Source organism: Nannobrachium achirus, assembly GCF_963921795.1.
Source record: "Nannobrachium achirus genome assembly, chromosome: 4".
Taxonomy (NCBI): Eukaryota; Metazoa; Chordata; class Actinopteri; order Myctophiformes; family Myctophidae; genus Nannobrachium; species Nannobrachium achirus.
Window position 1 is genome coordinate 12,368,693 of NC_137813.1, and position 27,853 is coordinate 12,396,545.

Genomic DNA, 27,853 nt, shown 5'->3' on the forward strand with positions numbered 1-27,853 from the left:
TTGGTTCTCAAAGTGGGGTCCGGGGACCCCTTAGGGGTCGTTGGGGATGGGTTCCAGCGGGTCTCCACGCAAAAATAACAAACAGTAATTTAAAATTCAAAAAATTGTAAATCAACAATCTCACAATGCATCGTAAGTGATGCACACTGAGCTTGTAGATCTGTTAATTTTGAAAAATATCATCTTTTACGGGGATTCGTGGCACAAGGTCTTTCAGATGGGGGTCCGTGCGACTCCGCGGGCCAAATAAGTATACATTTGCGGGCCCTTTCCATCTCTTTCACACGAGAATGTTCAAGAATCAGTGTGGTGTAAACAGTGTGGTTGTTACATGTTAATAAAAACAAGATGGCCCCTGGAACGCCTCTGTGCAGAAAGAAAAGGAGCAGCTGTTTGAGTCCCAGTCCCCAGAAATATAGCTAAATAAACCATTATTTATCCATATTATAGTTTGTATATCCTTTATGTACTTCAGTGCGGTTCAGGGACACGTTTTTAAAGTATAAAACCTGTGTAAAACGCAACAAAAGGAACGAACAGTAGAAAACGCGCGTGCACGCGCCACCGTATGCTTCTTTAACAGAGCAACGCGCAGTCACGCGACGCTCCCGCCCATCCGCCAGACCGCGCTTCGCCCCACGTGACTGCCTCTCGGCCAGTGGCGGCCGGGCGCGGTGGACGCGCACGGCTCGCGTGACCGCGCACGCTCGCCCCGGTACTTGTAGCGGGGACGAGTACGTGCGCGCCCACGCGTTCTTTGTGTGGCGGCGTAGAGAAGTGGCAAAATAAAAAAGAGTGACAACAAAAAAAAACACCACCACCACCATGGCTGATGAAAAACCCAAGGTGAGTTTTATTTTGTTTATTATTATTTCTTTACTTGGTCACTGGGATCAGAGGGGATTTATAAAGGGGAAAAGTTGATGTTTTCATATATTTTATATCATGATGAAGAAACCCAAAACAAAAAATAAACAACTGAACGTGCATGCATACACACCGGAAGGCTTGTGCACGCGCATCCATGGCGGTAGATTGCAAACACAAGCAGCAGTGAAAGATGCTGCTGTGAATGAAGGATGCATGCATCATATCATCATAGCAGTGTTTCTATGACTTTAAAATGTCTATGGTCTCCCCTTAACTCTGACATTGTACAAATGGACTGAGCCCATTCTTACCTCCCCTTTCCACTGTAAATATCTCACTTTTCTTTTTCTTTTATGAATTAATTACTTTTTGAATGCTGTTTACCCTTTTTGTCATAATATGTAAAGTAGGCTGCTGTGTTCTATTCGTCTGTCTTTCAATGTTATATGAGATGCATAAACTGGTTTTGATTGATTGATTGAAGAATTTATTAGAAGGTTGCATAGGAAAAAGTACAGTTTCATGACAGTACAGTTCACAGGTGCAAGGTCAACTAAAAGGAGATCCAAGTAAGCTTTTTCGGCTTATTTACACAGGATCCCTTCTTTATGTATCTCCTATAAGATATACATTGGAAGACGGATGGATAGAATAGGAAATCATCTATAACAAAAAAAGAAAGAAGCCTTTAAGAAGAAGTGGGAAATAATAGATAAATAAATGCATCATAGCAGTGTTTCTCAAGCTTTAAAATGTCAAGGTCTCCCACTCTCCCCTTAACTGTGACAGTGTACAAATGGAACCAAATGGTCAATTTAGACCCCCATAAAGTAACCCACAGGGTCCCGAATCCACTTTGAGAACCACTAGTACTGTCATATGCTGTGTGTTTGTTTGTGTGTGTGTGTGCTTGCTTTATATTTGTTTGTGTACGTGGACGTGCGTGGGTGTGCATTATAATAGAAAGAGGCACCCCGTTGTTGTATTCATTTTCTATTTAAAAATGAATCTCTGGGACACGCAGTTTACGCTGTTAAATCTTCAGTGTTTGTTTGACTCTGAGAGTGTAGCCTTTTACACACCCTACATCTGGTTCCATTTGTACATTGTACACAGTGTTATGTTACACAGACTCTTATCCATATGGAACCTTGGTGGTCCTTGGTGTGTGTGTGCGCGTGCGTGTGCGTGCGTTCGTGCGTGTGTGTGTGTGTGTGTGTGTGTGTGTGTGTGTGTGTGTGTGTGTGTGTGTGTGTCACTTCCACATTGCATTAATGTAATGTACCGGGATGAGTATCTGCAGGTTCATTTTGAAACACTTCCTAATAGTAATATGATTTGATGTTCCTCGTTGTAAACTGAGAATCATCTCTTTAAAGAGATGATGAGAATATGTATGACAGCATTATAACATCTGTTCTGGGTTAATTATTGAGTGCTTCTCATTTCAAGGACCCCCCATAAGATGAGATTTGTCAAATATATGCAAACGCTGATCTTGTAAATACAAAATAGTTTAAACTGTTCCTCATTTTGTGAGGGGGGATCCCTGGGGAACCTGGGGGTATTATCAATCCCCACTTTTTTTTTAGAACCAGTGCATTACAGCAGTGGTTCTCAACACCCAGGGGTCCTTGAGGGGGTTCCAGACCAAGGGGTCCCCAAATTATTTATAAGCTATTATTAAGTATACCTACGCACTACGCAGAGAGAGAGAGAGAGAATAACTGTGATAAAAATATTCAAACCTGAATTTCATCTCCCCATAGGGAATTTATTCATCTACACACACAGCCCTAAACGCAAACACAAAACCTATACCCGAGATCAAGATGGTGAAATGATGGGCTGCATGCAGTGCAACCCAGGAGCAGTTTTAGGGGTTTGGGTGCCTTGCTCATCACGGGCACCTCGGCTGTGCTCAGTGAACTAGCACCTCTGAATCCTGCTAGAGACAGTTCATACTCCTTACTGTGGTCCCTTCGGGACGGGACTTATAACAAATAACCAGTGCCTGTGATAATTTATCAAATGTCATACTTTATTAAGGTGATATTATTTGCTGATATGAAGCAATTATATTACTGTATTCTGCCATGCAAAGCCTAAGTCAGAGGTCTTCAACAGGGGGTCCGGAACCCCTAGGGGGTCCTCAGAGTTACTACAGGGGGTCCTCCAAATCTTTGTGTGATAGAAACCTTTTTTTCTCCTTTTTTAAACTTCTGCAAAGGAGGTGTTTGGTGTAGAGTGGAAAAAGAAAAGTGCAGACTAAGTACAGAGTGAAATGTCAAGTTATGTTTTGTTATGTTAAATACATATCTGAAAACACAAATTGACATGAATACAAAATACACTGATGATTGTGCTGTCAAACAATGAAACTATATCTATGAAAAAGTTGTGGGGGGGTCCCTGCTTCATCTCCCTCTCAACTAAGGGGTCCTTGGCCTGAAAACGTTGAAGACCCCTGGCCTAAGTGCATTAACTACTATACGCAAAGTTTCAAACTACTGATTGTCTTTCAAGTGTTTCAACAGGCCAGCGAGTACGCTCCTGGACCTTGCTGATGAATTCATATACTCTCTTGTATGACAGCACCGGAGCCAAAAATAGCCGATCTACAAGCTCAAAACACGTCGCAACGTGGCACGTTGTGAGCTCAGTAGATCGACTATTCTTGCCTCACAATCACAAAGCCATCGTACAGCTCAATAAAACGGGGCTTAACAAAGGGCCGCTGCATCATGATTCATCTACAGTATGTGAACTGACTCACTTCCTACAGTATGTTGACGTTGACGTGTTTCTCCTCTGCGTCTGCTAGGAAGGAGTGAAGACGGAGAACAACGACCACATCAACCTGAAGGTGGCGGGCCAGGACGGCTCCGTGGTGCAGTTCAAGATCAAACGACACACGCCGCTCAACAAGCTGATGAAGGCCTACTGCGAGAGACAGGTACGCTACCTACCTACCTACCTACCTACCGTCCTACCTACCGTTTGACCTACCGTACCATACATTATTAACAGGGCCAGGTACACTGCCTACCGTTTGACCGTGCATTGATGACAATAAGGTGACACTTAGCTCTCAGGGGAAATGGCCCGCCGGGCAAGTAAAGGTCAAGTTCTACTTGCCCAAAGGTCATGCCCACTTGCCCGTAAATAAATCAAATGAATGTCCAATCGATAACTGCCGAGTGGTGACAGTCTGAATTCTTTCATGAATAACCAATAATATTAAATATACATTTTTTTAATGAAGACTGTTGCTTCACCATTCAAACGCACTTGCCCGTCGGGCAACCTGAAAGCAAACTCACTTGCCCGAATGTTACGATTTACTTGCCACGGGCACTCGGGCAACCGTTAGTGTCAACCCCTGCAGTGGTTATCCTGTCAAGGACCTCCAAATTGATAATGTTGTGTGTAATGGTTTTTTGTCAGACCCCAGAAGAGCAGATTTATGTTAGAAAATCTAACATGTATGGTATATTTCTCACATCTTTAAAAAAAAAAAAGGCAGATGTACAAGCCATGCTGTGAGCTTATAGATCTGCTATTTTTGAATAGCCAACATATACATGGATAACGTGGTTAAACTTATTGTAATGCTATGTCAACATCCTTTGCTGGGGACCCCCTGGAACCCCCCGAGCACTTTGGGAACCACCGCCATACATTATTAACAGAGAGACAGGTGTCTGCAAGGGCTCTGGAGTCTACCGTTTGACCTACAGTACCATACATTATTAAACACTTAACCCTGTACGCCTAAGCTGAGCTCACACTAACTAACTAACCACAGGAGTTTTACAATCTTAAAACGTTTTGAAATCTGGTTGCATCACACACACACACTACAGGATAATCAGGATAAGATTCTCTTAGACGATTATCTTAAACCACTTCACGCGATTTCAACTTTATCTTTATATAATTGCTCCTCACTAATGTTCATGATAGACTCCCTCTTGAGTCTCAGAGGAGGGTTGTGGACTGTTCAGAAACCTGCTTCCCAGTGATAATCATCGGTTGGCAGGTTTGGTCATTTCAAACAAGATTTCAAAATATTTACAGTATTCATATTTTCTATTATTAATGCAAGCACAATGGCTTCTACTTCAGCATGCGAAGAGAAAGGCTGTAGTTTCTATTAGCCCGGAATCTCAATTGATGATGTCATTGGTTGGTAGGCAGGTTTTTCTACTGTCAGTTGTCCAACAATGAGACGCAGCAGAATGAGTAGATGGAAACTGTGCCATCTTATGACCATTAGTGAGGACCAACTATAAGAAAATAAGGTCGAAAAAAGGAGCAGTGCTGCTTGCATGCACACACTCTAAAATGTTGTATATAGATTCCGTGAATTCAACCCTTTATTGTGGTGAGCACTACTATAACAACTGTCCTCTTAGTTTCAGAGTAAGGCATTAACGACTTGTGATTTTTGCGGAGTCGACTCGACTCAGTAAAAAGTTGAGTTGAAGTCGACTTTATCGTTTGATGACGTCATCAAACACAACCCCCCAATTATTTTGGGGGGTCCCCAGATGATTAACTTAATGTGAAACATTGTTTTCTCACTCAACTGTAAACAAACCAACATAAAGTTTAAGTGTATAGAGGGTTTCTTCACATTTCTAAAGTGCCAATTTAAGGACTTTTTAATACCTCTAAAATGAAAAATTAAACTTTGTCCAAATTGTCAAATATAGAGGCAGAAATTGTGAAAATAGCCGATCTACAGGCGTTGTGAGCATGTAGATCTGCTATTTTCACAATAGAACGTTTTTTTCCCCCGTTTTTTTTAACTTCGGCTTTCGATTTTCTCTGGTGGGAGTCGACTTGTGTAATGAAGTCGACTGAGTCGACGTGTCGACTTTTTTGTTAATGCCCTATTTCAGAGTAATCCTTAACTTTATACTATGCTAAAAGAAGTAAGGAGTCCGCGCTGGAGAACTGGTGATTTAATAAACAAGAATATATTCCACAAAAGCATGTAAACAGACAGGGTTCAGTATCTTCCATAACAACACAAATATCACTTCTCTGTATTATGCATGGTCACCTTCTCTCCACCTGAACAATAAGTAAACACCGCACCAAGCACATCCCATAATACCCCTCTGCAGCCTGCCAACTACTTACAGTAAAGGCATTCTTAAAGACATATACCCCTGGCCCTGTGTACATAGCATAGGGTTACAGCACCTGCATGTGTGCGGCTGTTTGCCAACACTGCAGCTACACGGCAGGAAAAAGGTCTACTGTGAGTGTTTACCCGAAGCCTCCATTTCTCCTGGGGGTGGACTGAGCTGCTAGTCCTTTATTGGCGTTAATGTCAGCTGTTCCTCCATTATTGATTGATTGATTGATTACTCTTATTCAGGGTGTCACAGCAGGATTACATTTTAAAGATAAACAGCAGTGCACATTGGATGCGAGAGGTAACAGGGAGAGAGGGGCAGGGGAGATGCAAGGGGAGGAGAGAGAGACAGGGAGAGAGACCTTTGAATGGTCATTCAATGGACCCCCAGTTTGATATGCATGAGGCCACAGACCGCCATTTGATCCAGTTGGACCCCTGGTGGTCCCCGGATCCCATGTTGAGAACCAGTGGAATAATTCTATCTGCGTGTTTACTGAATTACTAGCTAATTCTGGCTGATCTCCCAGAGTAGCCTTGACATTTGAATCGGGTGGTGGTGATGTCATACTCTAGATAAAACTATTTAAAATGGTGTATTGTAGGATGCTGACGTTGTTTTATCATAGTATTTGGTTCCCCACAACGTAATCCATCATCTATCTATAAATGCGACAAATCTCTGTCTGTTTGTTTGTAATCCGCGTATCTCGAGAACCGTTCGTCCCACCGGCTTCAGATTCGGCACGCGCGTTCCCCGCCGCCGCGCGGAGTGCAGTGCCGGGCCTCGACCCGACCCGACTCGCGGTTTTCCGAAACCGGCGCGAAACGTTCGGAATCTCCTTATGCGGAGCTGATTGTTGACATCAGGCTGTTCCGGAGGAAATCGGCGCAAGCGCTGAGTCATTGTGACATCACTTCATAAAAGGCTCTGACATCACGTACGCCACATGAGTCAACACAAAATCTCTGTGAATGTGTATGTATGTATGTAATCCGCGTATCTCGAGAACCCTTCTTCCCACCGGCACGCGCGTTCTCCAGATATGGGCATAAAGTCTGACATCAGAGTTTTCCGCAACCGGTACTGTGTGTGCAGAGATCTTCATATATGGGCATAAGTGGACAAAGACAAACAGATGGTCAAAACGGGTCCTATGACAACAGGTATATTGGGGTTTGCATTAAAGGGTGGGGCATTCATGGGGTTTGCATTAAAGGGTGGGGCATTCATTCCCTATTTCAAATTCGGCACGTGCGTTCCCCACCGCAGCAGGTAGTGCAGTGCTCGGCCTCGACCCGACCCGATACACGATTTTCTGGAACCAGCACGAAAGGTTCGGATTCTGATGTCTGACATCAGGATTTTCCGGAACTGGCACTGTGTCTGCATAGATCTCCATATATGGGCATAAAATGGATGCAGACAGACAAATACAGATATCTCCATATATGGGCATAAATGGACACAGGCAAACAGATGGTCAAAACGGGTCCTATGACAACAGGTATAATGGGGTTTGCATTAAGTTTGTCTCCTCCTCCATCTGTTTGTGTGTGTCCCTTTATTCCCATTATGGAGATCTCTGTATCTGTCTGTGCCTCCGACTGTGTTGCAGACACAGTGCCGGTTCCCCCTTTAATGCAAACCCCATTATACCTGTTGTCATAGGACCCGTTTTGACCATCTGTTTGAAAAAGCGACAGAAATCTCATATATGGGCATAAAATGGACGCAGATAAACAGATATCTCCATATATGGCATATATGGGCATACAATGGATGCAGAATCACAAAGATCTCCATATACGGGCATAAAAGGGACACAGACAGACAGATACAGATATCTCCATATATGGGCATAAATGGACACAGGCAGACAAATGGTCAAAACGGGTCCTATGAAAACAGGTATAATGGGGTTTGCATTAAAGGGCGGGGCATTCATTCCCTATTTACATTGTTCCGAGTTGGCCAGGTCGCCGACTAGACGCTGGGCCGCCCGAAGGGCGGCCCAGCTTCTAGTCATCTAAATGTGCCAACATAAAAACACAGCAAACAATACTTAACCAAATGTCACACTGCGTTCAAGTAGACCTATGCCTGTATTGTCCAGTAAAGTAACTAATTACTGTCAGTACTTTAACATCTACTCCACTACATATAAGAGATAAATATTGTACTTTTACTCCACGACAATGATTCGAAAACTAGTTACTAGTTACTTTTTAGATCAAGTTCTCAAATTATGCCCAAACCTGACCCTAGCCGACCCAACATTTAGGGTAGGGTAGGGCCTAAAATGTATGCTAATTAGCCGGGCCGGGCCGGGCCTCGGGCTCAATGAAAAGAGAAAAAATATATTTCTATAATATTCATATTACTTTTACACTGTGATAGAGTACCACTGGTATTGTCAGACTATCGTCAAATCAAATGGCAACTTGGAACGTGCTGAACCATGTGAAATTATAGACCAGGGGTCTTCTACGTTTTCAGGCCAAGGACCCCTTAGTTGAGAGAGAGAGAGAGAGAGAGAGAGAGATGAAGCAGGGACCCCCACAACCTCTTCATAGATTCCATATAGTTTCATTGTTTGACAGCACAATCATCAGTGTATTTTGGATTCATGTCAGTTTGTGTTTTCAGATACTTAACCATGTGAACCGTCAATAGTTAATAAACATGACCTTTCACTATGTTCTTAGTCTGCTCTTGTTCCCCTCTATGCTACACCAAACCTCTTTGCTGAAAATAGCAGATCTACAAGCTCACAAGGCCTTGTGAGCTTGTAGATCTGCTATTTTCTTTGGCTAAAGTTCTCAGAATATGGATGCTAGGGTTCAAGGTTAATATAAAAAAAGAGAAAAAGGTTTCTGCCACACAAAGATTTGGAGGACCTCCTGTAGTAACTCTGAGGACCCCCTAGGGGTCCCGGACCCCCTGTTGAAGACCCCTGCTCATCTAAATGTGCCAACATAAAAACACAGCAAACAATACTTAACCAAATGTCACACTGCGTTCAAGTAGACCTATGCCTGTATTGTCCAGTAAAGTAACTAATTACTGTCAGTACTTTAACATCTACTCCACTACATATAAGAGATAAATATTGTACTTTTACTCCACGACAATGATTCGAAAACTAGTTACTAGTTACTTTTTAGATCAAGTTCTCAAATTATGCCCAAACCTGACCCTAGCCGACCCAACATTTAGGGTAGGGTAGGGCCTAAAATGTATGCTAATTAGCCGGGCCGGGCCGGGCCTCGGGCTCAATGAAAAGAGAAAAAATATATTTCTATAATATTCATATTACTTTTACACTGTGATAGAGTACCACTGGTATTGTCAGACTATCGTCAAATCAAATGGCAACTTGGAACGTGCTGAACCATGTGAAATTATAGACCAGGGGTCTTCTACGTTTTCAGGCCAAGGACCCCTTAGTTGAGAGAGAGAGAGAGAGAGAGAGAGAGAGAGAGATGAAGCAGGGACCCCCACAACCTCTTCATAGATTCCATATAGTTTCATTGTTTGACAGCACAATCATCAGTGTATTTTGGATTCATGTCAGTTTGTGTTTTCAGATACTTAACCATGTGAACCGTCAATAGTTAATATGACCTTTCACTATGTTCTTAGTCTGCTCTTGTTCCCCTCTATGCTACACCAAACCTCTTTGCTGAAAATAGCAGATCTACAAGCTCACAAGGCCTTGTGAGCTTGTAGATCTGCTATTTTCTTTGGCTAAAGTTCTCAGAATATGGATGCTAGGGTTCAAGGTTAATATAAAAAAAGAGAAAAAGGTTTCTGCCACACAAAGATTTGGAGGACCTCCTGTAGTAACTCTGAGGACCCCCTAGGGGTCCCGGACCCCCTGTTGAAGACCCCTGCTATAGACTAAAGGTTAAGAGGGAAGATAAGATGCTCCCGTTGACGACATCAATAATGGTCACCTCACCGACTACAGTGCACGCTTCTGTGAACCTGTCTAGCAGAGTTAATGTTCATTAGGTCTATTTTAAACCGCAGTGCGGGTCACAAGACCTCCTCCAGTCCGCTGCTTCCTCTGTTACTGTAACACTGAAATAACCCTGACAACCACCAGCTGCAGGCTGTGAACTTCAACCAAGTTCAACACTACACTTACAGTATTAAGACCCAAGGCCCATTCTACCAATGTCTTCTACTGAATCCTATCATTTGTTCTGAAAAAACCTGTTGTTATATCAGTGGCGCTCAAACCATTTCATGTCTTGTCAAGATCATCTAAAATTGTTCCAGGGACCTCCCAGAAACAAAGATTTGAGTTAAAAACGTTCAATGATTTGCACAAATGATCTGCTATTTTTGAACGGCCGACACCAAAATCTAAAATGACACTGTTGCTTTCCCGGTTTGAATGGGCTAAAGACCTGAGGCGGATTCTACAAATGCGTTTTAAATCAGCACAGTAGTCCTCACACTTTTTCCAAAAATTGCAGATATGTGACACACTGCAAGCTTGTACATCTGCTCATTTGAATAGCCAAAGTAAATGGCGTTTTAAAATGACACAGATGCTTTCCCAGTTACTCGGCATCATGGCAGGACCACATAGTCACTGGCCACCTTGCTTTGGGGCCAAGCTCCACCTCATCTCACCTCACCACACCTCTTAGCCTGATTTAAGACCAAGATTCATGAAGTCCGCTCAAGAGAGTAGGCGGAGTCTATGGGCTGGATCACACCTCTATCTCCATCTCCTGACACGTATCTGTCATTTCACGTTTCCCTCACTCTCAAAAGTGTGTCCTGTAAATGGTCTTCTCTAGGGGGGTTTGGAGATGTAATACCGTTAACTTAGCAGTCAATGTGACTCATTAGAGACGGTGATCTTGTGCAACAGTGGACGGACATCATGTACATACAGTAACTGTAGACATTATGTTGATGGTACACAGTCCCAGGAAGAAGGGGGAATCATCGTGTACGCTCCAGAAATATTACTCTAATCAGTGACCTATGTTAAAAGGCTGTTAAAATGTCCCACGTACCATTTGTATGCAAATGCGTGCCGCTGTTTCTCAGCCAATATTTTTGAAGAAACTGTTTTGCCCGCTTTAGTGAAAAAGACAGCGTGACCAAATAAGGCACTGAGACGAGACAATCACCACTGGTGTTATTAACGCTGGTGTGTTTGGCTCTACTAGAGCTCTGACGTCAAGGTAGTCATTTAGATGGACTATGGAAAGAAGGGAAGAGAAAGTCTTTTGAAAGGAAACTGCTGGCATGGCGATTTTATTTGAAAGTCAAATTGCTGGATGAAGTCACGGCAGGGAAGGAACGTGTCGTCTTCGGTCAGATAGCGTCTGTATGTCCCTCACATGCCTGCAGGACAGAACTCTCACTATTGTCATGGTTTGCATTTAGAGAACAAGAGCATGAAACAATATTACTTGGTTTTGAATTCATATTTTATGATGATAATTACAAGTGCAAGGCAAGCTGCAGTGTTATACCTACTCATATTTGTTTTCCATAACTTAGGTTTACACAATGTTTTTGTCTTTCTTCAATCCATTAACAACTTTACATGCAGTTTCCTTTTTACACAATGTAGTAATATGTCAAATTTATAGAGCACTTTTCTACAGTAAGTAACCAAATACGCTTATTTCTGGATATTTGTTTCTGAAGAGATGAAACATCCCTGCACACTGCAGGCTTAATAGCGCATATAATATTGCGACACATTGTGAGTTTGAAAATCAGATATTTTCAGTGTGTACAGCTATGTATAAATCAGACGTGTGTTTCCTAAGAGACAAGTCATTACAGTAACCTGGCCACTGCCTTGAGTCAACTAAAACAGGGTTCTTCAACATTTTCAGGCCAAGGACCCCTTAGTCGAGAGAGAGAGAGATGAAGCAGGGACCCCCACAACCCTTTAGATAGCATAGTTGTTTGACGGCACAATCATCAGTGTATTTTGTATTCATGTCAGTTGTGAGCTGCCTTGTAGATCGGCTATTTGCGGCTAAAGTTCTCAGAATATGGACGTTGGGGTTCAAGTGGTTAATATAAAAAAAATAGGAAAAAAAAGCTTGTATCACACAAAGATTTGGAGGACTCCTTGTAGTAACTCTGAGGACCCCCTAGGGGTCCCGGACCCTTGACCTAAAATGTTACAGTTCACCTATAAACTGCTTCCCAACAACCACAATGTCGGCATGAGAGATTCAGAGACAAATGTCAACTATTCATTGCACTGTTGTCTCTACAAGGAAACAGAAGTGAAAGTCATTAAGAGAATGTGGAACTTACAGTAGGCTACTGTTGTTGATCTATGCATGCAACAAAAAGGGAAAAAAAAGAATTACGTCAGCAAATATCTTACTTACGCCAGCTACATAGTTCTTACGAAGCAGTTTTGTTCATAGAGTAGGGATGGGACGATAAGCGATATTATCGTTTATCGTGATAAAAAACACTCTAATTTAATTTATCGCGATATCGTCCTCCGTCATGCACTGGGAATTCACCTTTTATTTGCCGAGCTGCACATCCTGTACAGCTTAAACCCTCTATTGGTAAAAGGTATTTATAATATACGTACTTGATACAGTAATTTTTTCACTCTCTATCAAATGTCTTTGCCAAAAAATAGCCGATCTACAAGCTCACAACGCGTCACGTTGTGACGCGTTGTGAGCTTGTAGATCTGCTATTTTTTGGCAAATGTTCCGCCCCAGGATAATGGATTTTGATTATCGTGATAATATCGTAAATCGTGATTTATTTTGTCACAATAATCGTGATATGAAATGTTCATATCGTCCCGTCCCTATCATAGAGACAGATGTCATTCGTTACACTTTCATTCACACTTGAAAAAAAAAAAGTCGTCTCTGTCGGGTGGAAAACTCATACCGGTTTGTCCAAAACTGTTACTGTTCAGGAATCAAATTCAAAAGTAACAGATTTACAAGCTCAAAACGTGTTGCTTTGCGCTGCGTTTCAAGCTTGCAGATGTGTTACTTTTGATGCTTTTGGTGACGCGGCTGTAGTATGATGAAGTAGTGCATTAAGACCTGAAATTATTTTATACTTTAGCTTTTGAAAAATAGCAGATCTACATGCTCGCAGCACGGCACTATCTTGTAGATCTGCTATTTTTGAAAAATCGTGAATATTTGTGCAAATCTTTGAATATATATTTTTCAAAGCAAACTTTTGTAACTCAAACCTCTGCTTCTGGGGGGGGGGGGGGGGGGGGTCCCTGGAACAACATATTTTGAGATGGGGGGTCCGCGGCCAAATTCATGTAATTTTCCGGGTCCCACTCCCTTGACATGAAAAGGTTTGAGAACCACTGATTTTAGAGGAAGGATTTAGAAGACATTTATAGAATCTGGTCAATATATTCTAATACTTGCACACATTTGTCAAAAATAGCAGGTCTACAAGCTCGCAGCGCGGCAGCTTGTATATCTGATATTTTAACTCTTAGTGCTAAAACCGAACAATTTCGTTTCTTTTTTTCAATCCAATACAATATTGTTTTTGCTATTTTACTTACCCTGAGCTGCTTGTAGAGACGTGGGTGGTCCTGGCTCGTCCATCGCTCGAGCCATTCTACGTGTCCCGAGGATTTATTCCATTGAAAATGGTTTAGAATAACGTTTAGAACCCCCCCCAAAAAACTATTTTTGTGCGACGTATCCAAGGTACCAAAACCGAACAATTCCGGTTTCTTTAATAAAATGAATTAAATAATCGGAGGCCTCGATGAAGCCCCCGTCTAAATTTTGATCCAGGTCCAAAACCGCGAGCTCTTTCCACCGGCCCGTAATCGGGTAACGCCGCCGCATCGCGCCGCCTAATCCAATACATTCTCACATCTTTAGAGACCTTTTTCTCTGAACTGTGTTCCTATGGCAGCAAAAAAGTTTTTTTGCGGCTAAATAGCCTCAAATCGGGCTTCAAAAAAAAAAAAGCCGATAGCTAACTGTTAGCTCTCGTCATCCAGTTCACGTTCATAACACTGTTCACAGTGAAATCCCAATGCACTTCTGCCTGGGTACCCGGATGTTATAGCGAAGGCCTATGGAGAAATGTCTGGCACTTTAGCGGCCTCTTGTGGCCCCTGGCAGTCATCGTGTTAATACTTAAAGCATAAAGTAATAATGCGTTCCACGTCTTAATGGGTTTTAATCTACGGAAAAGTTAAAACATGGAGATTAGGTGGTTTCAGCCCGACAGCAACGTTAATGATAGGAGGTCATATGAGAGAGAGAGAGAGGAGAGATTGATGGAACAATTGACACTGCTCCCGTTCCCACATTACGCCACATATGGAACTGTTGGAAGTGGAACTCTGTCAGGCTGTCAGTGCAAGTGAGAAAGGGCTGTGATTATTAAACTCTATCGTCGCTGTCTGGCAGAAACCTCCTATTTCTTTTTTTTCTTTTTGTCTTTCTCGTAAATCAACGCCCTACTTATTTGTAGTGTCACACAAAAGCTTCAAAAGTAGCAGATCCACAAACTCGAAACGGAGTGCAAAGCAATGCGTTTTGAACTTGTAGATCTGCTACTTTTGCTATAGTATATATATTTTTTTTATTGAATCCTGAAAAGTAACGGTTTTGGACATATGAGGTTTCCATGTACACGTCATTGGCCCGGGGCCCCTCTACAGCAGTGGTTCTCAACCTGTGGGTCGGGACCCCCAGAGGGGTCCCCAAATTATTTTGGGGGATCCCCAGATGATCAGTTAAATGTTAACATTGTTTTCTCACTCAACAGTAAACAGACCAACATACAGTGTATACATGGTATCTGCACATTTCTAAAGTGACAATTTAAGGACTTTATATCAACCATTGGCCAAATTGTCAAATATTAGAGGCAGAAATTGTGAAAACAGCAGATCTACATGTAGATCAGCTATTTTCACAATGGAATTGATAGAGTCAATCTAAATGTAATGCCAACTCATACAATTCCACGTGCTTGTGCAGGGTGGGGGGTCCCCTGTTCAAATATGATTATTTTGGGGGTCACAGCCTGAAAAGGTTGAGGACCTCTACCGTACACTAAATCTCTTCAGCAAAAAAAAAGCCAATGTATTATTATGGGATTGTATACCGTCTGTTTTCGCCCTGGTGGTCCCCAGAGACCCAACATTGTTTTAAAGAAAGTGAAAGTCGGGGGGGCATATCCTGGCATTTCACATCCACGTTGGCGTTTCACATAAGACAAACATCTGATAAAGTGAACAACAACAACATCATAAAGGGGGGAAGGAAGTCGAGTCACCTCAGCAAAGTTTGACCTACTTTCACCGTGGCCGTGTTAACAACATGAAATGTATAGCATCTCTCCTGGAGAGTCCAGATGGACACTCACAGGTCTGTAACTCTGAGAGAGTACACATGGAAACCAAATGGACCCTTACACATACAGTATGTAACTCTTGGGAGTGTACAAATGGAAACTGTGGTGGAATTCAGATCAATCAATAATCAATGAGAAAATGAGGAGACAAGACAATGTATTAGTTGGTAGGGCATTCACAAATAGTAATTTTTAGTATTCGAATTATTCAACCTCAAAGTATTAGAATAGTCGAATATTCGACAGCACTGGTCAAACTGTCAAATATTAATTAAGCAAGAGGCGAACATTGTGAAAATTGTCGATCTGCATGCTCACAACGCCTCGCAACGCGAGGCGTTGAGAACAAGGGGTTTGAGAACCCCTGGTATAGAGCATTAACAAATTCATCCACCAGGGGCATTGACAACTCATTCTTATGACTTCCTATCTAGCCAAGCTTTATAAACTATATATTTTTTAAAGAGAAAAAAAAAGAAAAAAAAGCTAATATTCGACTTCGGTGAACAACGTCGAATAGTGACTTTGATTTTCGAATATTCGAATAGTTGGTGAATGCCCTATTAGGTGGTGGTGGTTATGCTTTATGCAAACATGATGTCATGGACAGAAGTACAGTTTAAAGGGGTATTTCGGTCAAAAACGACTTTCCTACCTTTCAAATGATGATTCGGGAAGCTTCTGGGTTGATCCATGTGTTGTTTGACCCATAGCAGCATTTTGTTCCATTTTCGATTTTCTCCCCTGCACCCCACGGCTCCAAAACGGCACCTTTTGGGTCGTTCCGTAATCCGGTTATTATTCTCGCTCAAAATTCACTTTTCTCGCTTGGTATCATTCCCTCATACTGTTGTTAGCATATCCGAGCTACACCAGCTCCTGGTCGCCGCCATGTTTGTTTACTTCAAGCTCAACTCTCAACTCTCAGCCCAGGAGAGAAACACTGGGAAATCCCTAACCCGTTGGGAAACGCGCGTTCACGAGCTGCTGCTGCTGCTGCTGCTGCTGCTGCTCTCACAGCTCCACCTCCCTCCCCCACAGCCTGTTACCGGTTGAGGCAGACAAGAGGCTACACCATACATCACTCTGCAGACTTTGTCGACATAGTTACATCTTTTTTCTTTGGCTAAGAGCATTTTTGTGTTTTATTGTTCGTCGCGCGTCGGGGAGTCACGCGATACAAAACGGGATTTCCCAGTGTTCTCTCCTGGGCTGCGAGTTGAGAGTTGAGCTTTTTGTAAACAAACATGGCGGCGACCAGGAGCTGGTGTAGCTCGGATATGCTAACAACAGTATGAGGGACTGATACCGAGCGAGAAAAGTGAATTTTGAGCGAGAATAATAACCGGATTATGGAACGACCCAAAAGGTGCCGTTTTGGAGCCGTGGGGTGCAGGGGAGAAAATCGAAAATGGAACAAAATGCTGCTATGGGTCAAACAACACCTGGATCAACCCAGAAGCTTCCCGAATCATCATTAGAAAGGTAGGAAAGTCGTTTTTGACCGAAATACCCCTTTAACACTGGTCAGTGGTAAAGTAGTTCTGCCAAGTAGAATGGTCAGATGCTAGAGTTATACTGTGTGCCTCCAAGGCCTCTGGGACGAGCTGTACTGTACTGTACATAACAAGATAGGCTTTACCAAAACAACAGCTACTCAGTCCTGGTTAGACATTTAGACTCTTTCAAGCTATCCCGTATCAATGATGTATCATCGTAAGAACTAGATATTAATATAATCAATGAACACATTATCTACTCAGTTACGTCACACAAAATCAATCATGATAATATATAATCTACTACGCCTTACACATCTGTAACTCTTGGGAGTGTACAAATGGAAACCAAATGGACCCTTTATGGGTCATTGGTACACTCTTGCGTTAGATAAACACTGGTGATTTTACAGGGTGTAGCTTGTGGGTCTCGGAGATTAAAAAAATCAACAACAACAACTGTATCAAACGTGGTTCCGTGACCTCATGCCTATCAAACTGGGGGGTCCTTGAAATGGAACGTTCTGAGAGACAGTGCTTTAAGGACTGTTGAAAGGAGTTGTGAATGTTGCTGGGTTACTGCTGTCAACTTTTGCTATGAACCACTTGGCAGCGGATGGGGGAAGCGGCAGTGTTTACAGAACGAGCTCCAAGTATAACAATTCCTTACAACGTGTGCATGTGCTTTGCTTGCTTGTGTCCCCAGGGCTTGGCCATGAGGCAAATCAGGTTCAGGTTCGACGGACAGCCGATAAACGAGACAGACACACCGGCACAGGTACAGAAAACCACTTCCCTCTTCCTCAGACTCCACCTCTCACCCACTAAGGTAAATTAAGGAAGGGACGGACGGGCAGGACGTCAGGCGTCAGGCTCACAGCTGGCAAACTCTCTCCGGAAGTTTGGTGAAATACTTGAGAGCCGGCTGGACCAGCTTATGCACAAACACAATTTCTGAACGATTGCAACCTTTGTCATATAATCGGTATGATATTTTGTGTACAGTAACATCATTTTATTGAGGCATCTAAACAGCGGCAGGTATCATTTCAGGCTCTATATCGCGAGATTTGGTTGTCAGACTGGCAATGATGGACAGCCTCGAGATAATCTTACTTTGTGCTCTTTAGATGCCTTTATAAAATAATACAGTGTACGCATCGCAAGGCAATACAGCAGAAAGCAACATGTGATATCTTCTTTTATTTTCCTGGACTGAGTATTTTACAAAGGTCTCAATCGTTCATAAATAGTGATTATTATGAGCTGGTCCACCTGGCTTGACTACAATCACAATGCATTCCATGGAACTCCCGGCTGCATTTTGCCAAGTTAGAGAAAATAATGTCCCTTCGGTGTCCCTTCCTTAATCTCCCCACTTCAGACTCCACCTCACCTCCTACTACTCCTCTATCCTTCACATGCTTAGATTATTATTATCATCATTTTCTTTTTACCACAAAAAGTACAGAAGGATGTTTAGAAAGCATGTTGTTTAGACAGATGCTAGGTTTGATGTGTACCTGGTATCCTAGTTTCTTTGAAACACTACTCTGTATTTATGTAACTACTGTTTTTTTGATGACATGTCATTTACTCTGATCTTCCACTTCTCAGTCATTCTGTGTAAGAGCGTCTTCTAAATGCCCAAAATGTAAATCACAAGTCCCTTGAGTGTGTGTAATGTGAAACACAAAATGTGTCTTTACTCCATTAACACCTAATATACCTAAAAATACCTAAAAATGTCTTCTAAATCCCAATGGTTTTCTGAAAAATGTATCTTTCTTTATCTGTGTTGCTCAAAGTTTTAATGTCAAGGACCCCTAGAATTATATTTGGCCGCAGACCCTCATCTAAAAATATTTTGTTCCAGGGAGGGACCCCAGAAACAAAGATTTGAGTTAAAAATTTTCACTCAAACGTTGCACGAATGTTCATGTTTTTTCAAAAATTGCAGACCTACAGTACAAGCTCATCGCGTGGCACAGAGTGCCGTGCTATGAGCTTGTATATCTGCTATTTTTCAATAGCCAAAGTATAAAATAAAACAAAAGTAGACATGTCCTCTCTGGTCACTGCAAAGCAGACTGTCAACATTCATTGCAATGCGATGGGGCAGATAACGCAGAAATGTCAGTTTATACTCAGGGCTTATCACACCGTGTCACATGGTGTCTGTTTACAGTTTTGCTCTTTTTGTTTTCTCCCGGCAGTTGGAAATGGAAGATGAAGATACGATTGACGTGTTCCAGCAACAAACGGGAGGCCTGTATTGAAGAGTGCCAACGTGCCAAACCCCCTCACCCTCCTTCCCCTCCCTCCCTCCCCTCCCCTTCTTGTCGGACCCGAACCCGAGACCCCACCCAGAAGAGCTCCTCTGCTACTCGCTCCACTGTCTCGAACCCAACGCCATGCAAAGAAGATCTAAACCAGGGGTCTTCAACAGGGGGTCCGGGACCCCTAGGGGGTCCTCAGAGTTACTACAGGGGGGGCCGCCAAATCTTTGTGTGATAGGATGATTCTTTTAAAATTAACAACTTGAACCCTCGCAACCCAATTCTGAGGAGAACTTTAGACGAAAATAGCAGATCTACAAACTTGTAGATCGGCTATTTTCGGCAAATAGGTTCGGTTTAGAGGTAAGAAAGTACGAATGAAAGGTCAAGTTTAGTAAGTAATGATGATTTAAGTGGTTAAAAATCGGAGGGAAAAAAAACACAAATCTAACCGACTGATGACAGTGCTGTCAAACAAGTTTACGAATCTATCTATGAAAAATCTGTATCACACATTTATACAATATGTAGAGGGGGTCCCTGCTCCACGTCTCAGCTAAGGGATCCTTGGCCTGAAAACGTTGAAGACCCCTGATCTTAACTTTTGATTCAGGGCACGGTCACACATGAGCCCAGTCTATGCTCCGTCACACGACCTACAAGAAGCTCTCGGCGCGTCATGTCCACGGGGCGTTGGGAGCTTGTATTTCGGCTGTTTTTCGATGCGTGACAAAGTAAAAATCGGGGTATACTGTACGCGTCTGAAGCGTCAACTTCCCGTTCACTTCCGTTCTGTGGGAAGCAACAGGGGGGCGGCGCAAAAGGTACGGAGCTTCCCGTTGGCGCCGTCTTTGACGGCCTCAAAGTGTGTGTCTTTCTACTCCATCTGAAGTACTCTGTGTGTTCGACATTAGTGAACTTTAACTTGGCTTCTGCCAATAGGAACATTTTTCGCAGGCATGTTGCTTGTAGTTTCTGTTCAGTGAATCAAACACTCCAACTGTAAGTCAAATTCTGTAAACGACACGCCCGACAACGAGGGATAGTTGGCGCTTCACACTAGCGCCTCGCAGATCATCTGACGCACTTGTGTGACCGCGCCCTCATACTTTGTTTGCGTACCGTCTCTTGCGCGCGGAAAATAGCCGATCTACAAGGTCGACAAGGTTTGCAGATCGGCTGTTTTCCTTGCGCGCGACACTGGCACGGAACCGAGTATCAAGTCAACCCTTTACAGTAACACATAACTGCTGTTGTATAGTGTCTCCTCCATTCATGCCTTTCGTTAACCTCTGGTATTTGTACATACATTTAAAAAAAAAAAAAAAGCCACATCAGGATTACTCTGTGTTCAAAGTGTTGTCCGCTCATCTTGCCATGTTTGTGGGACCTGAGCCCAGTTTGAATGCTTTTTGTTCTGGGAGGATGTGAGGCCTAGTCGCACACTGAATATTAACCACTTAAACCCCTTATCTAGTCTCAGTGAAACGGACCCCGGGTTGCAACTTGGTCTACAACAAATCTCTCTGCCGAAAATAACCGATTGGCAAGCTCAAACCGCGTTGCATACGTGACGCGTTGGTGAGCTTGTCGATCAGCTATTTTTTGTCAAATGTTCCCCCCCAGAATAGGGATGTTGGGAATGGGGTTCAAGTGGTTAATAACGGTGGATGCTGATGATGTTTCATTGTGGACTAGGCCCCGGTCGGTTGTCTAGAAGTCAGGCTCTAGAGACTTAACGTTTTGGGACAGGTTTATCACTCAGAGATTCACTTTAATTTTACTGTTTTTTGGGAATGTGGCTGAGTTTGTATCCGCTTCAGTTTCTGTGACCTGCAGAAAATAATTGCTTTGATTGTTTTGTTTTTTTGTTTTTTATCTGTTTTTATATAGTAGTCGTTGTGTAGAGAATGAAGTGTTTTCACTAATAGTTTAAACTAGGCCAAGCTTTAAAGTATTGAGTTTGAATAATCATCTGTATTCTCTGATAAAGATGCCTGTTAAAATAAAGTTATTCTCTCTTTTTATCCAAACTCTGATCATTGTGTCTCCATCTCCGGTGTGACAGTGGTGGAAAGTAACTAAGATCAGTACAATGAGTACTTGAGTATTTCCATTTCTTGATACTTTGTACTAAATCATAGTCCAATAACATATCATTCTGAATTGACCATTCTGCATAATGAGTACTTTTCCTAACTTAAGTATATTTCTATGTTAATACTTTAGTACTTTGACTTAAGTAGGGACTTTTAGAGTATTGGACGATCTTTTACACTGCGGTATTGCTACTTTTATATGTCCAAAAAGGAGTAGTTCTTCCACCACTGTGTGATGGTTAATGCAACCAAATGTCAAACATCCAAATCAAATATGACAGAGTTTTTGAGTTGTGAGTAAATGTCCCAATTCTTTTGTTTCCTACATTTAAAAAAGTATACTGTAAAGTTGAGCTTGTAATGTAGATCTTCTATTTTCACTAGTTTGGCTCCCAGGCAAACAACTAATTTCTCTTTCAGAGTCTTGAGCTAAAAGGCTTGGGAACCAACCACTGTGTTAACGACTTAGACCCTCTAGAGACGTAGTAAAACACACCTGGATAGCACTGCACTTGAGTTATTTTCCCATCTGCACCAACTCTTCACCAAAAAATAGCAGATCTACAAGCTCACAACGTGTCACGTTGTGACGTGTTGCAAGCTTGTAGATCGACTATATTTCTTTTGGTGAACGCCCCCCACCCCCACCCTCCAGAATAGGGATGCTGGCCTGGGAATCAAGTGGTTAAAGAAGCGTTAATAAAAGACAACACATCATTACTTTGTGTCCTGTGCAGCCTTTTGCCCATCGTAACTATCAGGAGCAGCAGTGGGTGCCATTAACACAGCGCTCAGGGAGCCGTTAGAGGGGCTTAATTGTCTTGCTCAGGGACATGTGGACACTCAGACCAGTGGCGGTGGGCTGAACCAGGGGACCTTCTGTTTCCCAGATGGCCCCTCTCTCTCTCTCTCTCTATTCAGATATGGCCTCTGTCCCAAGTAGACAATGGACAGTATAAACCATGGTTAATGAGTGACACAAAATCCTTTGATGAGTCAATAAATTGATGGATGTTTATTGATCTCCATATATGAAGACATTCAGATGTCTTGCAGCAACAGCAGTAAGCGTGAAATTCAGGATAATTACAGCCTGAATTTAGTCTGAGGCTATAGACATCTGTCTCTGACTGAGATAACGATGTAGGCTACATTCTTTCAATCTAAATGGGCCCTACATTTTCCCTATATATCCCTATTTCCCTATATATCCCTAAACTTCTTTGTATTTTCTTTACTATTTTGAAAAATATTTTAAATTACTTAGCCGATCTACAAGCTTCACATGTTGATTATGCGACCATAAGTCGCATTTACCATAAAAAACCCGCAGCTCCTGTGCGTGCGTGCGTGAGGAGTCATGCCTCATGTCACACTCATGTCACACTCCGTGGTCTATGACGTCACACATCTATGATGTCAGACGTCAGTCATCTCCATATTTGGGAAAATGTGGCCACATTTTGTCCAACTTAAACAACCAACCAGGTCAACCAACCAGGGTGAGGTCGCTTCTCTCCCTTAGGGCATCTTACTGTTCGATGTGTGTGTGTGTGTGTGTGTGTGCGTGCGTGCGTGCGTGCGTGCGTGCGTGCGTGCGTGCGTGCGTGTGTGCGTGCGTGCGTGCGCGACTGAGCGTGCATGCGTCAGGTGCGTGCGTGTGCGTGTGTACAATGAAACTGTGTTTCTCAAAGTGGTTTCCAGAAAACCCCCAGGAGCCCTTGAGGGGGTTCCAGGAGTTCCCCAGCAAAATGAGTGGCCTAACAAATTAATTTGATAGTTCAGAATGATCATAGGTTTCTGTCTCTCTCCACTGTTCACATCTCTCCACTTACACCATGGGTGCCCACACTTTTTGACTTGAAAGCTACTTTTAAAACGACCAGCTCAACATCTACCCACGTAACCCACCCAAAAATGTTTTACCTGAGGCGGCTTTGGATTAGCGACACTGGTGTTACATATAAGACAAATGTACTTGGAATGGGAAATAGTGAGGGTAAAAGTCTTCATCCCATTCTGTATGGGACTGGGAGGTTTTTCGGTTCTTTTCAATGCTACTGACTCTTGAAAACAAAGCATTGGATTGTGGGGGTTTGCCTACTTTAGAAGCCATGATGGGTCAGCTGACAGGCCCTTCTTGATGTCAATCAATCAAGTCACCTTAATTCAAGTGACAGATGCTAAAAAGAGAGGTTTTGTGATTTTTGTTATAAACATATTTTAATTATTGCGACCGTAGGTCGCACTTACTATCAAAACCTGCACAAACTGTCAGTCAGTCAGTCAGTCTGTCTGTCTGTCTGTCTGTCTGTCTGTCTGTCTGTCTGTCACACCTCACACGTCACACTATTGCCCTGCTCATATCTCCGCAACCGTTGCCCCGATCCATGCCAAATTTTGCACACACGCTCCTTGCCTGCCAAACTACAACCTCCAAGGACCCCCGGAGCTCCAGGGACCCCCAGGTCCCTGGGGGACCCCCAGATGTAAAAAATGACCAAATGTGCAAAAATGACCAAATGACCACCCCAACGGGGCTGCTCACGGGGAATTCCCGGGGACCACCGACTCCTGGTGCTCCAGAACGGATGCCAAAGTGGTGGCGCCCCCAGTGGAGGACCCCCTCCACTGCAGCTCACATAAAATGCCGTAACTCAGGCTAGGAGCGTCGGGGAGAGCCGGGGCCGGTACCTATTCGTCCGCCAAGGCAACGCGGAGACCCCACCCCTCATTTCTCACATGGCCCTCTTCTAGCGCCACCATGAGGCCGATTCTTGCAAAACACATTTTTGGACACTGCTCCTACAGATTTTGCCCTAAAATCACGCACATCGGTACACAGTATGTCTACACATTGCCCACACAACTAGGAACCAATGGCAGTTACAGCCCTCTTTGTGTATACATGTGACCTACGGTCGCTTATCTCCCGATTAGGGAGTCTTATTGGTATAGATTTTTAGGGGCATGTCATGTGATATATCTGCACAGCTTCTGTGATCACGATCCTCCTTTTGGGCACCCCACAGTATCTTATAGACAGCTTGTAGGATTAGAGAGGTTCAGAGAGGTTCTCAACGTATGGGTCGGGACCCCACGTAGGTCATGGGAAGGTGAGGGTGGGTGGGGTGACACATTTCCCCCACTGAGTGTAGGAAACAGATATGAGCTGCTATACTGTAGTGTATATGCTTCCATTTACGAATCTGTAGGCCTACAGAAACAATACCCACTATGTAAGTACGATTAAGACACAAACTCAACAGGAATCCATCCATCCATCCATCCATCTTCAACCGCTTATCCGGAATCGGGCAGCGTGGGTAACAGTTCCAACTGAGACTTCCAGATTTCCTTATCCCGAGCAACTTCCTCCACTCCCTCAGGGAGTATTGGTCTGCCACAGGGTCCCAGTGGGACGTGCATTGAGGACCTTCCTAGGAAGGCGCTCGGGGGGCATCTGTACATGATGCCCGAACCACCTAAGCTGACTCCTTTCCAAGTGTAGGAGCAGCGGTTCTACTCCAAGTCTCTCTCGGGTGACTGAACTTCTTACCCTATCTCTATGCCTTTTCTAATAAATATCTCTAGTCTAAAACAGTGGTTCTCAAAGTGGATTCCAGGGACTTTCTGGGTTCCTTTATATTATGGGGATCTAAATTGAAAGTCTGTCTCTGTAACTCCAAGTATGTAACTCTGATGACATTATTCAAATGGAACGGCCGGGTCCAATTGGTTCCATTTGTATACTGTCAGTGGGGGAGACATTTCCTGCCATGTAAAAGTTTGAAACACTGGTCTAAAACATTGAACAGAAATCTCCTCTTTATGAAATGCTAATCTTATGATGAAAAATATATACAGATCAATCTCAGAAAAAAAAATATTTTTTTGTAAAAAATCATTGCAGATGCCATAGCACCCCAAATAATAACTGACTTCGAAAACTTCCCACTGGACTTCAAGCAACTCTGACTTCAGAAGGTTGACATTTCTCTATTATAAATCCTTATTTTGAGTGGTCTTAATTTTAATATTTTGAAATATGGACTTTTGATATTCATGAGCCGTAAGCCATCAACATTTTATCAAAAGAGGTTTGGAATAATTCACCGAATGTACAATCTAGAATATATGAAAGTTTCAAGAATATTTACAAAATATTCAAATTTTCTGAGATTGATCTTTTTTCGAAGTCAGTTATGATTTGAGGTGCTATGGCATCTGCAATGCTTTTTCTTTTTTCTTTCTTTTTTTTTTTTCTTTTTTTTTTTTTTTTACAAAATATTAAAATTTTCTGAGATTGATCTGTATCTGACATCTGTATGTCTCAACTAAAAAGCTGTTGACTGCACTGTAGCCTACACTCTGATCGTTGACTGACACTGATTGGCAGAACCGCGCAGCCAACCAGAAAGGCTCGTCTCCGGGGTCCCGTCCAATCAGAGAGTCCTTGGGGCGGGTCCCTGTGCAGCAGTGCGTCGGGTGGAGTCTCTCCTCCCTGTGTGTGTGCGTGAGTGCTACACAGACAGAACAGAGGAAACCGTTTACCAGACACACACACACACACACAGGGAGGAGGAGACCCTGAAAGCGCTGGCTTTTCTTTTCATTTCAACTCTTCAATTATTATTTTTTTACAAACTAAACCAACCAAAAAGACTGTGATTTAAACAACAAAGACATACAAAAACACAAGGATCATCATGACGACGACCACCACTTTCCAAGGAATGGAGCCAGGCGTTAAAAGCAGCTCCAGGTAAAAGAAAGAAAGAAAGAAACAACCAACACACACTCAAAAAGAAACCGTTAAAAAAGAACCCATCCTTCCTTGACTCGGAACAAACAAAAGAAAACGGTCGGTTGGATGGATGCAGATTTTACAGAACCTCCTAGAAGGTTCTTCTGGACCCTGGTTATTTAATGCTTCTTTTATAAATGCTAGATTCCATTGTATTGTTTCACTAATGGACGGTTGGAACCGGACTATTAGAGGGGATTATAGTGTGGATTATTGGTTTAAACTGCAGCATTAAGTCGTTTAATTAATCTTATTGTTGGTTGTGGGACTGGGCTGAGCTGAACTGGTTGTTAATGGACCAAACAGCCCGGAGCTATATGCTAGTTTGTTAGGCTGTCTGTCTGGCCTTTATGTTCCTTTTGGCTAAATAGACATTACTGACTCTGCAATCAGGAAAAGGGTAACTAAAATAGAATAGATAAATACTACTACCACGATGGTGGACTTTATCTGGTTATCCTGATTCATTTATTTTTCCTCCAGAAAGGCTGATCAAATCCAATCCGCCCTGCATGAAAGAAGATCTAGGAAGAGAGCAACTTTTATTCTATTGCAAAGTCAGTGTCAAGCTAGTATGGAGACAGATTGAAGATGGTTGCTTTGAAGAAGAAGTGGTTGGGAGTTTTTTTTTTTTTAGAAGTCAGATCAATGCTTCTTATCTCTTCTCTTCATTTTCTCTCTTATCTGCATTTTCTCTAAGAGAGGCAGGAACAGATTTATAAGCTTTCAGATGCTTCTCTCTCTGGTTTCTGGTTGATTCATTACACAGGAAGAATCCCAGACCCAGACTGTATGAGTCTGTAGATCTCATTATCTCTGATGATGATCTGGCTTCACTGACTGTTGGGGATAATGATTCAGGCTGAGATTATTTAGAGAAGCAAATAGTCTTCCCCAAGTTTCTTCTTGAAATCCAAATATTGTTCACAATTGTCATTTCCATTGTTGTGTGTATACTGAAGTATGATTTGACCCAGAAAACGCTTCCCTTTTTTTGTTGTTATGAATGGACTGGGAGGATTTTGGGACAGAGAGAGGGAGGGAGGGAGGGAGGGAGGGAGGGAGGGGAGAGTACCTTTTTGTAGGGGCCCAGTTTTAGGGAGTCATTCCTCAGGCACGCAGTCAGTCCTTGGCTTCACCCTTCCTGGAAGTGATGATGATGTGCTGCTGTGTGCGTTCACTCACTGAGTGAAAATAGGATAATTAGATAAGAAAATGCTCTGTAACCAAGCAGACAATTTGTCACAAACAAATAGACATCTGAAACTGGATCTAATTTGACAGCTATTGCTGAGCGAGGCATGTGAGAATCTTCTCTCTTGAAGCCATGAAGCATTCCTATTCGCATGGTTAGGGTGGGGGCTTTGCTCTGACTGAGCTAACTAAAAGCCTGCATGTCTTTGGTTAGAGAGCTTTGCTTTTCTGGCCTTTTTCTGCCATCCATTGGTCAGTTTTTTAATGCTGACCGACCACTGCGATCGGATACTACTACAGCAGCAATCCCAACTTCAGCAGAAAAGAATGCCTTAAAAAAAAGGGAATCTTACTAGGCCATCAAAAGCCTCAGCTCTCCCAGCCTGCCTGCCTGCCTTGCCTGCATTATCGTGGCGTGCCATCTTTAGGCCGTGTAGCCGGGGCACTGCATGAGCATGGCATTGCATGTGTGTCCCTATCTGCCTATCCACTTCCCAAACAAACATTAGCTGTTCATTTCTCCTGCTTTTCCCCCCCCTCCCCTCCCCTCCTCTAATCCTCTTTATAGAAAATA

The 27,853-nt window shown here is 42.9% G+C and overlaps 2 protein-coding genes across 3 annotated transcripts in view; both read left to right on the top strand.

Annotated features, from left to right (window-relative positions):
- Nucleotides 1-743: 743 nt before the first annotated feature.
- On the top strand, nucleotides 744-21,200 carry LOC308283382 (small ubiquitin-related modifier 2). The gene is made up of 4 exons (XM_080723809.1): nucleotides 744-846; nucleotides 3,695-3,826; nucleotides 17,607-17,678; nucleotides 19,117-21,200. The coding sequence occupies exons 1-4, from the start codon at nucleotides 826-828 to the stop codon at nucleotides 19,177-19,179; spliced, it is 288 nt and encodes a 95-aa protein (XP_080579935.1). The 5' UTR covers nucleotides 744-825; the 3' UTR covers nucleotides 19,180-21,200.
- Nucleotides 21,201-25,840: 4,640 nt separating this feature from the next.
- LOC308283478 (uncharacterized protein) overlaps nucleotides 25,841-27,853 on the top strand; it is a 31,724-nt gene continuing 29,711 nt past the window's right edge. For both annotated transcript variants that reach the window (XR_013961924.1, XM_080723918.1), the window contains exon 1: nucleotides 25,841-26,043. Coding sequence is in view for 1 of the 2 variants with exons in the window: in XM_080723918.1 (XP_080580044.1) it covers nucleotides 25,988-26,043 (56 nt within the window). In the remaining variant the exon portion in view is untranslated. The remainder of the gene's footprint in view (nucleotides 26,044-27,853) is intronic.

What these genes read in the sequence shown, in the direction of transcription:
- LOC308283382 (XM_080723809.1), top strand. Translation starts at nt 826, where the DNA reads ATGGCTGATGAAAAACCCAAG. An exon ending in TGGCTGATGAAAAACCCAAG is followed by an intron (nt 847 to 3,694) that starts GTGAGTTTTATT and finishes TGCGTCTGCTAG; the next exon opens with GAAGGAGTGAAGACGGAGAA. An exon ending in AGACAGACACACCGGCACAG is followed by an intron (nt 17,679 to 19,116) that starts GTACAGAAAACC and finishes TTCTCCCGGCAG; the next exon opens with TTGGAAATGGAAGATGAAGA.